Source organism: Loxodonta africana, chromosome 16, assembly GCF_030014295.1.
Source record: "Loxodonta africana isolate mLoxAfr1 chromosome 16, mLoxAfr1.hap2, whole genome shotgun sequence".
NCBI lineage: Eukaryota > Metazoa > Chordata > Mammalia > Proboscidea > Elephantidae > Loxodonta > Loxodonta africana.
This window is the reverse complement of record NC_087357.1, coordinates 30,808,523-30,824,808: the sequence shown is the minus strand read 5'-3', so window position 1 is coordinate 30,824,808 and position 16,286 is coordinate 30,808,523. Positions and strand designations below refer to the sequence as shown.

Sequence of the window (16,286 nt, the reverse complement as noted above, 5' to 3'; positions counted from 1 at the left end):
TCATCGCCCCCAGAGGAGACCCCGTCCCAGTCAACAGTCATGCCCCTTCTCCTCTCCCCTCTGTGTACTTTTTATGTTGTCTCATTTCCCACCCTCCCTTGCTCCCTGTCACAGCCTGAACCACAAGAGAAGCCTGGTGAGGCTGTCGTTCCTCCCCAGTGACACTGGGAAGCCAGACGTCCTTCCTGCCTCCATAGGACTGCCACTTCTGGAGCAGGAGGAGAGGGAAACAGAGACAGAGAGGGAAGACCAAAAAGGGAATGAGGTGAAGAAGAACCAGAAAAGGAAAGAGAAGAACCAGAAAGGGCAGGAGGAGGTGAAGTGGCTCAGCGAGGAGAAGAGTGAGCCCCGGCAGCCACAAGTGAAGAAGCAGGGCAAGCGGGGGCGCCTGGAGTCTGGAAGCGAGCAGGTAAGCCCCTCAGAGAACAGCCTTTCCTCACCCGAAAAGGAAGACATTGTAAAAGCCAGCCGGGCAGCTGCCTAGCCTTCTGTTGGAGTGAGAGCAGCCTGAGTTTGGGGGCTGGGCCCTGGGTGGGGCCAGGAGGAGCAGAGGGAGGGCGTTAGCCTTGGCTTCTGGAGGTGCTCCTGGGCAAGAAGGGTGGCTCAGCAATTTTCCCTTCTGTTACCTCAGGAAAGAGTGAAGAAGAAGCAAAAGAAAGCTGGTCCATCAGAGGAGGATGACAGTGGTGTTGAAGTATATTACCGGGAAGGAGAAGAGGAGATAGAAGAGATGACTGTGCTGCCCAAGGTGAGGTGGAGGAGAGAAGGCTGCTCTGGGTGAGGAAGTCCTTGGTCTCCTACCTAAGAGCTGGGCTGTCTAGGCACCGTCCTCTTTTGCGTAAACCCAGTTGCTGTAAAATGGGAGATGGTGGGACTCTTAGTTTCCTCAGTTGATCATAAGTTCCTTGAGGACAGGGACCCTGTTTCACCCTTGGAGTGCACGGCATAAAATAAATTCTAGTAAGTGATTTATTGGGTGGAACTGAATTAAATTAGTGGGGGTGGGGTTGATAAAGAGAAGGCTTAGCCTTTCTGAGCCCGTATTCAGCTCTGAAAAATGGGGCAGTAATACTTGAGCAAAGGACCCCTGGTGGTGCAGTAGTTAAGCACTCGGCTGCGAACTGAAAAGTCAGTGGTTCGAACCCACCAGCTGCTCTGCAGGAAAAAGATGTGTGGCAGTCTGCTTCCATGAAGCAATGGGAATACCTGAGCTGAGAGGACTGAGTTGGAAGGTCTTACACGTTGGCAGGGCTCCCCACACTTTAGGTACTTGCAGCTCAATAACCCTCAGATTTTTTGTTATATCTCTGTCCCAGCTTCTGTGTGTATATATACTTTTAAAAGTTGTTACCTAAGTAAATTTACGGAAACCCTGGTGGTGTAGTGGTTAAGTGCTACGGCTGCTAACGGAAAGGTTGGCAGTTTGAATCTGCCAGGCACTCCTTGGAAACTCTATGGGACAGTTCTGTACTGTCCTATAGGGTCGCTATGAGTTGGAATCAACTCGACAGCACTGGGTTTGGTTTTTTTTTTTATTTTAAGTAAATCTACTTAAAAAGAAAACTTCTGTGTCACTACTATAAAGTTTATGCCTAACCTGGCGCTGGGAGGAGAGCAAGAGCCTTGGGCAAAGTGGGAGTCCATGCTCCTCCAGGTGGGGTGTGACTTGGGGAGCAGGGACCAACGGAGCCACGTGCTTTCCTCACATGCCTCTGTGATCCTCCAGGAGAAGCCGGCCAAGCTGACAGAGGTGCCCCGGCTGCAGCTGTCTTCAGGCTTCATGTGGGACGTGGGGCTAGACTCTCTCACTCCGGCCCTGCCACCTCGAAGAGAGAGCTCAGACAGCGAGGAGGACGAGAAGCCACATGAAGCCACGGTGCTGTATTTTCCAGGGCTTTGTCCTTTTTTCAGGGAGCCCTTAGTGCCTGTCTCCTGTGCTCTATCCTAGCCTTAGTGTCTCTTCCAAGGAGGACTGATAGAGCCCAGGGACTGCCCTGCTCCTCCTCAGCTCCCCCTCACTCAGGGTCTAAGGAGCAGACCACTCATTGACTTTTCTGCCTTCCCTACCAGAAGAAGAAAAACAAGAAGGAAAAGGCGTTGGAGAAGCAGAAGGCAGAGAAAGAGCTGTCCCGCATTGAGGAGGCCCTAATGGACCCCAGGAGGCAGCCGGAGTCAGCAGATGACTTTGACCGACTCGTGCTCAGCTCCCCCAACAGCTCCATCCTGTGGCTACAGTACATGGCCTTCCACCTGCAGGCCACAGAGATCGAGAAGGCCCGTGCCGTGGCCGAGCGGGCTCTCAAGACCATCTCCTTCAGGTCTAGACTTTGCCTCCTCCTTGCTCTAGAGAGGGGCCTCTTGATGGGAAGGACCTGTCTCCTCAGGTTCTGGGCTTGCAGAGTTTGCTGCCTGCAGGTCCTTTCCTCCTAGGCAGGCTGACTGCAGTTTGGGTGGCTGCCACCAGGGGCCCCATGGGTTCCCAGGCTTTCTCTCATAGGTGTGACCATCTGTGAAATAGATCTTCTGCTCATTTATATTTTATAGCCCTCCTCACTGAAATAGCTACAGGTAACATTTACAAGAGTCCCCGCACTGAAGTAAGGTGCCCAGTTTGGAGCAGAAGCAGAGTAGGAAAAGCAGCTCTACACATACTTTTGTGAAAACCCACAATTTCCAGTCAGAATGTCAAGTTAGTTTGCTGAAGAGGGATGGCAGATCTTTCTCCTCATTCTCTTGCTTTGGAGAGGTAATCAGACCAAAGATCCTGCACCTTCCTGCCTGAACCTCAGGCTAGTCTGAGATTTTAGAAGCTTCTTTCCCAGGAATGGAGGCAGGAACCACGTAGCCCCTGGGCCAAGAGTAGGGGGTGAGGGGGATTCCTGCTTCTGTGTGAGCTGCAGTGGGGAGAGGGTCTCTCAGTACCTGCACTTGAGGGTGGGGACTGGGGACACGGAAGTGGTTCCAGTCACTGTCCCTGGATGGAGTGGGGCCTCCTTGGGCTGGACTGGTGGAGCTCATTTGTTGATTGCTCTTCCTCCAGAGAGGAGCAGGAGAAGCTGAACGTGTGGGTGGCTCTGCTGAACCTAGAGAACATGTACGGCTCTCAGGAGTCACTGACCAAGGTCTTTGAGCGGGCGGTGCAGTACAATGAGCCTCTCAAGGTCTTTTTGCACCTGGCTGACATCTACACCAAGTCAGAGAAATTCCAGGTAATGGTCTAGGCCAGGTGGGCAGCTGCTAGAGGGTCCCCAGCCTCTCAGAGCCTAACTCCTGAGTCGCAGAGGCAGCAGTCTCAGGGAAAAGGCCTGGGGCTCAGGATCCAGGCCTGCCTCAGGATTGCTATGGGATGTCTAGGCCCGGCTTCCTCATCTTCCAAGTGAAGAAAGTCATGTCCCTCACCTCCACTTGAGGAAGGTGGAATGAAGATGAGGGATCTGGTGGCTCTGGCAGTGAAGGGCCAGTGGACCCTTGGGGTATATCCCTGGGCTGCTGACTGGAGCCTTATGGACAGAAGGTAACATCTTGGCCCACTGCCCCCCTTTCTCTCTCTCATGCCCCCTCGTCATTTTCACATCTTTTTGTCTAGTCTTGGAGCCCATTTACTGGCACAGAATTTGTAGGGAGACCCCACATCATTTTATGGCTCCCACTGTGCTCTCTCCTCCTCGAGCCGCCCTGTCAGATATCAAGAATTCAGCATAGCTATCTGTTAGTTTAGAGTCTGGGAGCCCACATCTGGAATCTCATGAGCATCATTGCCTGTCCCTGTTGCTGCCACCATTGTAGTTTTCTCCTCAGCTTACCTTGTCTTTTCCTATAGGAAGCTGGTGAACTTTACAACCGGATGCTGAAGCGTTTCCGTCAGGAGAAAGCCGTCTGGATCAAGTACGGCTCCTTCCTTCTGGGAAGGGGCCAGGCTGGTGCCAGTCACCGCGTGTTGCAGCGAGCCCTTGAGTGCTTGCCTCAGAAGGAGCGTAAGTGCCTATTCCTACCTGCCAGCCTGGCTCCTGAATGGCTCTCTTGAATCTGGGAATAGAGACTGGGGGCCATCTCATCCGTGGGTGGTGTTGCCTCAGTTAGGACAGCCTTGTGGGGGATACAGTTACCTCTCTGTTGATTGTGTGCTCATGAGCATAAGAATACGAATTGCATTTCAAGTGCCAGAAAGAACTCCAAAGGATGCAGGAACAAAAACCAAAAAAGCACTAATTCTGTTGCCCCTTGGGCCCCCCTGCCCAAGTCTTTTCTGGGCGTAGATGGTAGGGTGCCTGTGATGGAAGTCTTAGGTCAGTGCCCACCTATGTACTGTCCTTTGGCCCTAAACCCACCCGCTGTCCTGGTTAGGCTTTGTTCCACTTGTCATAACCTGGGTCCAGGAGCAGGGAGCCTGACTCACTCTTGTCCCTGCAGCCCATGGTGTTGCGGGAGGGGTCTGTCTGTTTACTGTTTCTGAGCTGCCTTCTCCCTGCAGACGTGGATGTGATTGCCAGGTTTGCCCAGCTTGAGTTCCAGCTGGGGGATAAGGAGCGGGCTAAGGCCATTTTCGAGAACACACTGAGCACCTACCCAAAGCGCACAGATGTGTGGTCGGTGTACATCGATATGACCATCAAGCATGGCACCCAGAAGGAAGTCCGGTAAGAGGGGAAGACAGCAGGCTGGACTCCCTGCAGGGGGAGGAAGGCACTGGCCAAACTGGTGTTGTACCCTAGGGCAACTCCTGGCGTCTCCAGTTCTCTTACTCACCTAGAAACACAGCTTGCTATGATGCATTAGGTCCTATGGTGGTAATTTTTCCAACTTCTTTTTCTGCCTCAGAGGCTGGCCTCTGCGTAGTCTGCCTCAGGATCCGTGGGCAGGAAGTAGCCCGGCCCCCGGCCTGGGAGACAGGAGGCTTGGGTTTCCATTGTAATTAGCACTGTGCCTGGCTTTAATTATAGGGAACTTTCACAGACATCATCTCATTTTCGCTCCCTGTGTTTTCACAAGGCAGGGAGGGTTAGTGATGGGTAAACTGAGGTCCAGAAAGAACAGGAGGTGCCCTGAAGGACCCAGGGTGCTTCAGTGGGTTTACAGCGGTGCTTGCTCCAAAGCCATACCTCATTATCCCCAACCCAGTAGTTTTGTCCTAATTCACTGTGTGATGTCAGGCAAGTAAGTTCCTTGACATCTTTGAGTGTCCTTCTATTCATCTGGAAAATGGGATTGTTGTTACCTCTTTCTGCAGGGGTGTCACGGAAATCAATGATAGTATGAAAATGAAGGTAGAAGTAGGAGTACTGGGTGACAGAGGCCCTGGACTGAGAGCGGACCCCATGCATGTGTGTCAGCCAGGGATCGTGTGGCCTGGGACTGTGAGGCTAATGTCCCGCTCTTCTTCACAGGGACATCTTTGAGCGGGTCATTCACCTGAGCCTGGCACCCAAGCGAATGAAATTCTTCTTCAAGCGCTACCTGGACTATGAGAAGCAGCACGGCACTGAGAAGGACGTGCAGGCAGTGAAGGCAAAGGCCCTGGAATACGTGGAAGCTAAGAGCTCAGTGTTGGAGGACTAGCAGCCCCTGGCCCCCAGGGGCACTCCAAGCAGCCCAGCCCTGCCCAGCCTCAGGCTCCTGGGCAGGTGAGAAATTCTGTTGCCTGAGGACAGTATTTAAGTGCTGCTTTTTTGTAGCACCCTTTTTTTTTTTTCACTTTTGAGTAATCCTGTCAGGATGAAAAAGAATTTGAGATTTCTCTTAATTCCTTGTTGAGTATTAGTTTATTTAATTTTTTTCCTCATCTGAGGCTGCTCAGTGGTTGCAGGCAGGCGAGCTCTTAGGCCCCCAGAAGAGCTGTGTCTTTCCTTCCTGGGAGCTCCCTGGGAAGTGAGAGTAGAGGGGAGGACTCCTGAGGCTCTTGTGGCCAGGATCCCCCTTAGTCTCTGGCCAGCTCTTGGTCCAGCTGGAGGGCATCATCAGGGCCCATGGGGCAGGCCCTCTCCCCTGCCCGCCCTCCCTGTTCCCTGGTCTGATCTTGGAGTCTCCCGGCATTCCCTTGGCCTCAGCTTAGTCAGTATCTTGAGCCTTTTTGTGGGGGCTGTGGGGCTGGGGCAGAAGGATAGAGGTGGAGCCCAATAGGGCAAATTGGGAAACCTGAGGGGCTAAGAGGTAAGCCATAGGTATTGGCATAGCCCACCTGATGACTCATTCCAGGCCCACCTTGGCCAGATTACCTAACTTCTCCAAGACTGTTTCTACATTTGTAAAATGGGGTTAAAAATTTCCCCCTTAAGGGTTATCTTGTGGATTAAATGGGAAAATGTACGTTATGTGCTGGCAAAGGGCATGGCAGGTAGGAAGTTGCTGTGTAACATTAATGCCCTTCCTTGGCCCGGGGGCCGACTTACTGTGTGACTTTGAGGAGTATCACACAGTTGCTCTGTGTACCTTATAGCTCCTGTGGGGAGAGCTTTCTGGGCAGGCTGATTGATAGGTTTCATGAGTACAAGGACACATGACGAGTTCTACTGGCACCTCAAACCTCTGCAACAGCCCTCACCACCCCCTTTGATAATGTAATATTTCTTTACATTCCAAAGTTCTTAGAGGCTAACACAGCCCCACCTAGTTTGTGAACCCAGTTCCCTGTTTGGCTTTGTCTCGAGGGAATTGAAAGTTTCCTCGGGAAGCATCTGAAATGTCTTGAGAGCTGGGGAGCTTTTCCATGTGAAATGACTGAGTCACGTGCCAGGAAGCAGGACAGGGACTGGGAGAGTAGCGAAGGTTCAAGAGGGAAGTGGTGGAAGTGATCAGCCAAGGGCTGGGACAGAAGGGAGAAGAACCTGGCTGGCCTGGCTCCCGGGCATTAGCCCTAAGCTAAAGGAGTTAGTTCTGCCCTGGTGAGTGCAGGATCTCTGAGAGACTCGACATTTCAAGTCAAGCTTTCCCCTGAGAAAGGCCAGGCTCCATATGTTCCTCAGATAAAATCAGCTAATGGAGTCCAGTTGCAGGAGACTGTCAGCCCCAGGGCCTTCCCCTGTGTGGGAGCACCTGATGCCCCCTGCAGACCTCCGGCCCCTCATCCCTTTGTGGTCCTTCAGAGTCTCCCTGTCCCCTCTCTGGTACCCATTCAAACATGCGGATACCAAGCTAGTCCTTTATACTAAGAAAAGCTTTATCAAAAATGTAAATACAGCCATTGGCATACATTGTTGGAGGGCAGCATCCCGGCTGTGCACCTGAGTCAGTTCCATATGCAATTAGACACAAATTAACTGCACGAGAAGCCTATTGGTGAGTGTCATTGTCACCTGGCTCTGCTGGCTAGGGCCTCCCAGCTTTGGAGTCCCACTAGTGAAAGAAGATCATCATTGTGAATTAAGGACCAGTTCTGGGAAAGAGTCGTTTCCCCAAAGCTGTTGACCAGGTGAGCTGGTGGCAACGGGAGAGGGGATTTCTTCAGGCCTGAGAGCCTTCCCATTAGCTCACCTCATTGTCTACTAGATTTCTCCTCCCCACCCCAGGTCAGTTTGTGTTCCTTTCTCCTGGCCTGTTAAACTAAGAAGCTATGGTTTAAAAATGTCCCAATCTGATGTGAGTAGGCAGTGGGGTTCAGTTTGGTACCAAGTAATGTCCTTTGCAGAGAGCCAGAAACAGGACACTTAGGAGGCGAGCAGGGCCATCTCTACGTTGTCAGGAGCCGTGCCGTTGCCTGCCAGACCCTGGGCCCACTTGTGCAGGCGGCTATAGAGTGGCAGCCCCTGGTTCTCCCGGTACAAGTAGATGCCAGTAATGGCGTTCCACTGTGGCCGCGGCTGTGTGCCTTCTACTGGGAACTTGGCAACCAGCTCCTCATCATCTTTGTTGAGCGCCACGAAGCCGAAGAATCGGCGCACGTTGTTGGCGGCGAGCACCCGCGAGTGCATCTCAGCGGTGCGCTGGAACAGCTGGTCCTCGTTGGCGCGGTACCGTGCCCAGTAGGCCTCCTGGCGGTAGCTGAGTGGTGAGCAGTAATGCTTGAAGCACTTCGTCAGGAACACCAGGATGGCCACCACGCCGATGAGCAGCCACCCAAAGAGCTGGCCAGAGAGTGGGCAGGACTGAGTGGGGGCAAGGGGCTGCCTGGGCCCCCTACTACCCCAAGAAGAAGTAGCTGGTCAGAGGGGGTGGGCTGAACTGAACCCAGACTTCTGAGTCTCCTGGCTCTGTAACTTCCCAGACATCAGACTCTGCTTCTGAAAGGGGAGCTGGGCCCTTCGGGGTGGGATTTCACCTTTTCTTCCTTAGCCCCTTTAACACTTCCTCTGCCAGTTCTTTCAGTTTGTTCTTAGACTGCCTCTGCATTTTATGCTGCCATTCCTTTGGCCCCAAGGGCCCACCCCTCCCCCCACATGATCATCTCAGCCCATCAAAATCTAGTCGAACTGCCAGGCCCAGCCCAGATGCCACCTCCCGGAAGGCTTCCAAGGCCCCTCTGGGTGCAATCTTGCCTCTGAATCCCCCATGCCCCAGTTCCTCTCATCACCATCTGCCTTGTTTTGAGATCACCCATGTGCTTGTCTCTAGACACTTGCCTGGATGTAAGCCTCATGAGGGCAAGAACAATCAAGTTCATCTTTGTTTTCCCCAGTTGAACTTGTCCAGAGGTCTGTGGGCATTTGTCTAGCATTAAGTGAATTTTGCTCTAACTACCATCTTCCATCTCCTTTGGTGCTGGCTCCAGGCCTGTTTCTCTGTCTACTTGCATTCCTTATACACCCAAGAGAAGAGACCTTTTAGAAAATCTTATGCTCCTACCTGTCTCCCTCACCCCTGCTTCACTAAGTTAACTCTTCCAGCTCAGTTTGTTTGCTTCTGCCACGTTCTCTTCCTGTGCCCTCTCTTCCCTGACAACCTCTACTGCTGCAGTTGGCAGCTCCTTCAGAACTAAGGAGAGGCTGAGGGTAGGGTCAGGGCAGCAGCTCCTGCTTCCCGACTCTTGACCCCTCCTTCTGGCCCAGGGGACCCTTAAGTCAGCAACTGTTGACCTGCTTGACCTGGGAGCCCCCCACACACACTATCAACCCATGGCTGATAGCGAATGTTTCTTAGGTGGCTTGCATGGGCCCAGGGTGGGGTAAAGGACTTAATCTGACTGGAATTATGGCTCAGGCTGAGCCAGAGGCAGAGGATGTTCTTTTAATGTTTAAAAAGATCTGGCTTATTTGGGACTGGAATTGGCCCTTGTCCCACTAAGTATTTATGCTTGGATTAACCAGCTCTGCTAACCTGATGCTGATAATCTAGTGGTTTCCTGGACACCTCAGCCCCTGAGGATCCAACTCCAGTTTTAACACTGGGCCACCCCAACCCCTCTGCCCCAACCACCATCTAGAGAAGGAGAGGGGGAGTTTCCCTCTGCACAGCTCCTTACCTGGGACTCATACTTGAGCCTGCGGCTGACCTCCTCCCGGAAACCTGACAGGTTGGAAGGGCCCTCCCCGCAAGGAAATCTGGCCAGGATTTCGGTAGCATGGGCTGGTGGGAAGGCCTCTTCCTCAGCTGTGAGCGAGGAGGGGTCCACGAACTCGCTGAGGGCACAGACGTAAGCTTCACCACGCAGCAGGGAGATGACAGACCAGGTAACGGGAGCCACAGCAGCGCGGCCCAGGATGGAGCTCAGGAGTAGGAAGATGGGGGCAGCCGAGCAGTTCTTGGCCCTCCGGTGCTGGCACTCAGCCACTAGGTTCCAAGTGTGATTGTTGAGGATGACACCGATCAGAAACAGCGCCAGGGCGGGCACACCGATGGCTGCCAGCCCATACAAGTAGTTCCGGGCCGGTGAGCAGGGACAGTGGAAGGCTACCACACTGAACAGCTCCTGGCTGCCCACCGTTCCCAGTGCCACCAGGCCGTTGAAAATCATCACATCCTTGCTCTTGAAGAAGAGTGATAGGAAGCGGAAGTTCTCTGCCACCAGGGCTGCCATGGTGAAAGCTGCAGGATGGAGGCAGGAGACTGGGACTGATGGTTCCTGGTGGGACTAGGAAGAGGCGCAGGCTGTTGGGCACCTGAAGACAGGGTACAGTCTTGCCATTTTATCCTTTACGGTGGTTAGCCCGATGGTTCCTGTGGAACAGCAGATGCCTGATAAATGTTTGCCATTGAAAACTGAGACTGAGGAGGATGCTTGTGTGGCCAGGCTGGTAAGAAAGGAAAGAGTTTTGGGGGAACCCATGGACCTGGGAGAAATAGTGGTAACTACTGTTCATTGCCACCACCCATCTGTCAGTTTGTCCTACTGTGGTATCTTGCATGTTGCTGTGATGCTGGAAGCTATGCCACTGGTATTTCAAATACCAGCAGGGTCACCTATGGTGGACAGGTTTCAGCAGAGCTTCCAGACTAAGACAGACTAGGAAGAAAGGCCTGGTAATCTACTTAGAAAATTAGCCAGTGAAAACCCTGTGGATCACAACAGAATGTTTTCTGATACAGTGCCGGAAGATAAGCCCCCTAGGTTGGAAGTCACTCAAAATTCGCAGTGGTTGCAACACTGCACTTGAACATGTGATCGTGAAGATGATACAGGACCAGGCAACATTTCATTCTGCTGTACGTGGGATTGCTATGAGTTACAGCCGACTTGACGGCAGCTTCTCTGCAGTGAATTACTGAATATGGACCTTCTAGCCATAGTCTTTGTAACTGCCACCAAATGTTTCGGTGGGACAATGCAAATGAGGTGCTTGTGGCCCTGCCAAGGGAACTGGATAGCTTGCTAATAATGTAAATAAGGTTCATGGCACCCTTGTGGGGGTAGGACCATGCAAATAAGGTGTATAGGACCCTGATGAGGGGATTGGTCAGTTTTGCCATCCCACTAGTCTTAAAGGGAGACACTGAGAGAGAGACAGATCAGCTGTAACACAGAAGACAGAGAGGGGCAGCAGATGCTGCAGAACCAGGACAAAGAGGGGGAGCTGTAACACAAGAGACAGTGAGAAGCAGCAGCAGAAGACTGGCAGGAGACAGCATGGTGGGCTTCCCAGCCCACAGAAAGAGAAAGTTGAGCACCTTGGGGCATGAAGCTTACTGGTAGAGTGGGGTGCCTCTGGGCACTTATAGGCAGAACTAAAAGAGCTTTGTAACACTTGCCCGAGCAGGGCCAAGGGTCAAAGAGAGACTTGCCTGGGTGCACAGCTGAGAAGAGGCTGTTCTGATAGAAGAATTGTATCCTAAGTACTTCCTGACCCTGAATTGTAAACTCTTACTCCCCTAATACACTCCACAATCATGAGTATGGCCACTGCAATGAATTATCAAACCCAGCACAGAAGTCGAGGGTGCCGTGAGAGGGACAGATGGTGTTAAAATTGGTAAAGGTGGTGGAGAGAGGAGGCATGTCTGACCTCCGCCTCATAGGAATCAGCCTTGGCCTGTTGACCTTGATTCTCCTTCCCCCTCGTGAAGTTAGAGGAGATCACACGCCTCTGCCATGTGTATTTATTGTTGGCATCAGAAGCGGAATTTGTTGCAATGGCTCCAGACTCATGGAAGCATGAGAGTTTGTAAAAGAAAGAAGGAAGGGATGTGGGAAGTGAAACTTTTGATTCTTTGATGGTTACGTTGTTGTTGTTACCTATAATGGCTGAAAGGAAAGTAAGAGATGTTAGCTGCAGCTGAGGGGAGAAAAGCCACATCTGGAGTGGCCTGGTGCAAAAGCCAGGTTGATTAAACAAGATGATTGATAGGAGTCCAGGGTCTACTGGTTCCACCCAGCCAGAGGCCTGAGGCCATATAGTCAAGGGATGGAGAAGATGAAACTGGAATATTTTTTAAAAGGCTTAATATGTTTATTTGAATGCACTATAGATATTGAAGGTTTTTCCTACCTATTGTTGTAAAGCAGACTTAAATGTATGATAGAAATGAGTATTGGGTATTATAGATAACAGAGTGTGTAATTCTGCTTTCAGCCTATATTTGATTGGATATGCTAAAAGGGGAACTAGGATTTACCCAAAAGAACAAGAGATTTGTATTTGAAGGAAGGAGCTGTAGAGAGAGAGAAAAAAAGACTTGTTTTCTGAACTTTGAGCAAGTGGCTCACCTTGGGATGCATCAATGCAGGAAAAGTTAGTGCCCATCAGAAAAATCCCCTTCCAGGACTGGAAGTTAAAGGGATGGAGAAGCAGCGGCAGAGAAACAGCTGCAGCAGAACCAGGAGACTGGCAGGAGACGGTGAGGTGGGCTTCCTGGCCCCCAGAGCAAGAAAGCTGAGTTCCTTGGGGCATGAGGCTTACTGGTGGAGTGGAGTGCCTCTGGGCACTTATAGGCAGAGCTAAAAGAGCTTTGTAAATTTGCCTGAGCAGGGCAGAGGCTGGGCTGAGGGGCTGAGGGCCAGAGAGAGGACTGCCTGTGAGCACAGCTGAGAAGAGGCTTTCCTGATAGAAGAACTGTATCCTAAGTATTTCCAGAACCTGAATTGTAACCTGTTACTTCCCTAATAAACCCCATAATTGTGAGTGTTGTCTGTGAGTTCTGTGTGGTCATCGCAATGAATTATTGAACCCAGCAGAGAAGTGGAGAATACCATGGAAGGGGTGGTTGGTGTCAAAATTGGTAAAAATGGGGCATGTTTGACCCCCTACCAAATAGCAATCAGCCTTGGACTGTTGATCTTGGTTTTCCTTCCCCCTTGTGAAGTTAGAGGAGGTCATATGCCTCCGCCATGCCATTTTTACAGCAGCTAACAACAATAACATTGCTCATTGAATTCTACCCCTGATTGTTCATGCCCCTTCTGTAGATGGTGATAGGAATGTAGTCATCTCACAGTGGTGAGATGACCGTATTACTATCCCCATTGTACGCAAGAGAAGGTGAAGACTCACTGAGGGTGAATGACTTGCCAAGCAGCAGAGCTGGGATTCAAGCCCAGATCTGCGTGCCTCAAACACGTTCTTTCTGCCACCACAAGCTTCTCTAGGGGTAGGGGTTGGGAATGGCCCTATGGTGTTGGGGAATGTGAGATGCTGACAAGCTTTCCCCCTAGGATTTCAGGTAGTGCTAATGTGCTGAGGGACCTGGGGATATTTGGGGAGTGTATCTTCAGGCCCTGTAGCCCCGTGGGTATAAAAGCTGGAGTGGGTGTACTGATGGGTAAGAGACTTGGACTTAATCCTGGAATGTGGGGCGGGGTAGAAGTAGGGGCCTCCAGTCAATGGTGAGCCTGACATAGCAAGGCTCCAGCGTCTCTGGAGTTCATAAGAACCTTTTGCTTCATTTTGGAAACTTCAGGCTCTGAACTGGTTTAGAAGATTCTGGCTTTCAACATACTTCATGACTTACCTGGGCCTCATTTTCCTCATCTGTGAAAAGAGGATAAATCATTCTGGTCCTTGCTCTCCTCTTGTAGTTATTGGAGGGAAAAGAAAGGGAACAAATGATGCCTGATAATAGTCCTGTGTGAAACCCCCCAGCTCTTTCTTCCATCTCTCTCAACCTGTTGGGTCTTCACAGTGCCTCCCAGAGGTGACAGTGGTGGGGTGGAGGGTGATTCTCCTTCCTGCAGAGATCAGGAAACTAAGGCCTGAAGAGGAAGTACCTAGCTTGAGGCCATTCAAATATGCAGTGCCTGGGCAGAACTTCTGACCAGGACCTAAGGAGACTCGGGATGTGGAAGGGTGAGGCTGAACTGAATGTGCCCTCCATATTCTCTGTCTCCTCCTGACCTTGGTCTGTCTGCCCACAGGAGCCTGGCAAGCCCCGGAGTGTTTTCCCCCTCCCTAGCCATGGCCTCTTCCCATCAAGCAGACTTGCTTGCCAGTGACAGGAAGCCTGGGTGAAGGCTCAGCAGCACCCTGAGGCTTCTCTGTCTTAGTCAGGGCTGCAGTGGTGCTGGCCACCCACCAGGAAGTGGTCGTGGACTAAGGCTCCAGAGATGTCCTGCCCAACTCTCTTCCCAGGCTCCACCCACACAGACCCTGAGAGCCCCGGGTGTGGCCCCATGTCCTCCTCCACATCTCAGCGATGGAAAACAAAGGTCCCCAGGCCAGAGGAAGCCAGGGAGTGGAAGGCTGGGGTGGGCAGCAAGCAAAGGTGGGAGATCTGCCCGTATTCCCTTCTGTGCCCTCATCTCTATCACCACCACTGTCTCTGTTGGGGCTGTCAGGATGGGCCTGGGCAGAGCCATATGGAAACGCGGGACACCAGGAGGAAGTGGAGGTATCTGACTCCATCCCCAACTCACGGGCCCGGGGCTCCAGCCTTGCTCCCTGGGAAAGGGAGTTTGTAGTTTTGTTGTGGATGATCGGGTTAAACACAACCCTGTCTCCCTTTCCTCTTCTCTTGGCTTCAAGTCTCCTAATTTAGCTACGAGTGGGAGCCCTGGATTTACAAACCCACCCAAGGCCGGTGCAGGATGCCTACACAGCAGTGGGTGCTGAGCAGACGATGAGCCAGGCCGCCATCTGAGGGTATTGCCCCTGCCCCACAGGCCAGGCCTGGAGTGGGACCTCCTGGGGATAGGACTGACCCTGCTCCAGTGGGGGCCTCAGCTAGAGGCCTCTCTCTCCCCGGACATCTGGGCAGCTCAGAACCAACTCTGCCTTGCTCCCCAAGTACCTGGCTGAACCAGGGAGGGACCCTTCCTTACCTGGGGCTGGCTGCGGGCACCTGTGGCCTGGGTCTTGGCAGGGCTGGGCTCTTGGAGCCCCGGGCGTGGTTCTCCTGGGCCAGCCACTGGTAGAGCAGCCGCCCTTGGCCCAGCCTGATCCCCGGGCTGCTTCAGCTCTTCCCTCTTGTCTTCTCTCTGCGTCTCTGGCCAACACTGGAACTCGTCTGAGACCAGCAGGCCCAGGGCTGGTGGCGCCTTCAGAAAAGTTTAACTCCAGAAAAGAGAGAAGGAAACAGTGGGATGGAACGTGCGGCAGCGAGTGGAAAAACAGCCTCGCGCGCCTGCAGAGGAGGCAGCGGCAGTGCTGGTGAGGAAGGAAGTGCAGGCGCCTGCTGGCAGCTGCTGCGTTTGTCCCGCACCGCCTGGGGGCTGGGCCTGCTCACCCTCCCTGAGCAGTGATACCCTCCACCCCTCAGCCCTGCCCCAACCAGGCCTGACGTGCTCTGCTCCAGTGGGACCAGCGATGGGGGCTGTCAGCAGGGGCCAGGCAGCCAGGTCTTCAGTGAGCTCTGGCCCTGGACCTGCCCTCTGAGTCAGTTTCCAGAGCACCCCCATGCCTGAACCCCACCAGGCAGAAGCTTCCAGAAGGAGATCCCAGCAGGGTCAGGGGAGAGGTGGCTTCAGACTGAACCGACCCCTAGCAGGGCACCCAGGACTGGGGACTTCCCAGCCTTTTCCTTCAGAGCTGTCCTGCCATTGCCGGGGTAAACCCCCTCCCGCAGGCTCTTCTATCCATAGTTCAGCTGACTCCCCTGTTAATGCTTCAGATCTCTGGAGGACTGACAAGTGAATTCAGGAGTCCGGAGAGTCTTTGAGGACCCACAGGTGAAAATTACAAGGAGTTGGGTTTATGAAGGAAGCCCTTTTGTAACAATCAGCACTGCCCAGCTCCTCGTCTGTGGGAGTGTGCAAGTGAGGCTGAAGAGTCGTGGGTTAGGAATGCTAAAGCAGAGAGTCCTGTCTAAGGACAGGAAAGATGACCCCCAGAATCAGGTGAGATGACCCCCAGCCCCTGTTACCACTCTGGATCCTTCCCCAAAATATATCTCCCTTTATCCTCACCATAATCCTGAAAAGCAGGTGTTTTTATAACCATTTTACAGATAAACAAACTGAGGCTCAGAGGGGTTAGGTGACTTGCCTTAGGACCTACAGCTCTAGTATTTGAGCCCAGGCCAGCCAGACCCGAAGCTCTGCTCTTCCTTTCACACCTGTACTCCCTACTTCCTTCAGGCTTTCTTTTCCCACTTGGCAGTCCCCTCCCCTACCCCAACCAACAGGTAACCTGGCCTTAGTTCATCAAATTCTTCTCCTTCAGGGGCCAATCCAGGTCCTACTTCCTGGGGAAACCCTCCCAGCCCACCTTGGTCTACAGGGATCCCCCTCTTCCCAAATGATTAATGGGAGGGACACTGGGTCTCAGAATGGGAATAGAGGGAAGGTGCATGAAAAGGAGGACGAAAATCTTTAAAATAGTGCTGTTGGGACCAAGATAAAGAAATTCTGTGATGGTTGGACTTATGTCTCAACGATACCCACCAACCATCAAACCTGTTGCCATCAAGTCAATTCTGACTCACAGCAACCTGTAGGACACAGTAGAACTGTCCCATAGAGTTTCCAAGCAGTGTCTGGTGAATTTGAAACT

At 52.5% G+C, this 16,286-nt stretch overlaps 2 protein-coding genes across 5 annotated transcripts in view; one reads left to right on the top strand and one right to left on the bottom strand.

Annotated features, from left to right (window-relative positions):
• Positions 1 to 5,713, top strand: part of PDCD11 (programmed cell death 11) — a 42,296-nt gene extending 36,583 nt beyond the window's left edge. Inside the window, exons 29-36 of one of the 2 annotated variants that reach the window (XM_064269357.1) lie at positions 115 to 409; positions 632 to 748; positions 1,727 to 1,876; positions 2,074 to 2,318; positions 3,041 to 3,209; positions 3,821 to 3,974; positions 4,472 to 4,637; positions 5,385 to 5,713. In XM_064269357.1, the coding sequence (XP_064125427.1) occupies positions 115 to 409; positions 632 to 748; positions 1,727 to 1,876; positions 2,074 to 2,318; positions 3,041 to 3,209; positions 3,821 to 3,974; positions 4,472 to 4,637; positions 5,385 to 5,556 (1,468 nt within the window). In that variant the 3' untranslated portion in view covers positions 5,557 to 5,713. Of the gene's footprint in view, positions 1 to 114; positions 410 to 631; positions 749 to 1,726; positions 1,877 to 2,070; positions 2,319 to 3,040; positions 3,210 to 3,820; positions 3,975 to 4,471; positions 4,638 to 5,384 lie in introns of both variants that reach the window. The other variant, XM_003409138.4, reaches the window with a different exon arrangement.
• A 46-nt stretch (positions 5,714 to 5,759) lies between these two features.
• On the bottom strand, positions 5,760 to 14,980 carry CALHM2 (calcium homeostasis modulator family member 2). 3 transcript variants are annotated; one of them, XM_023546761.2, is made up of 4 exons: positions 14,618 to 14,980; positions 13,312 to 13,371; positions 9,392 to 10,086; positions 5,760 to 8,057 (listed from the first exon to the last, which is right to left on the bottom strand). In XM_023546761.2, exons 3-4 carry the CDS (start codon positions 9,944 to 9,946, stop codon positions 7,641 to 7,643), a joined length of 972 nt encoding a protein of 323 aa, XP_023402529.2. In that variant the 5' UTR covers positions 9,947 to 10,086; positions 13,312 to 13,371; positions 14,618 to 14,980; the 3' UTR covers positions 5,760 to 7,640. The 3 variants fall into 3 exon arrangements, with proteins under 3 accessions (XP_023402529.2, XP_064125430.1, XP_003409008.2); XM_064269360.1 differs by having other exon boundaries at positions 13,312 to 13,331; XM_003408960.4 differs by lacking the exon at positions 13,312 to 13,371 and having other exon boundaries at positions 14,618 to 14,979.
• Positions 14,981 to 16,286: the final 1,306 nt, after the last annotated feature.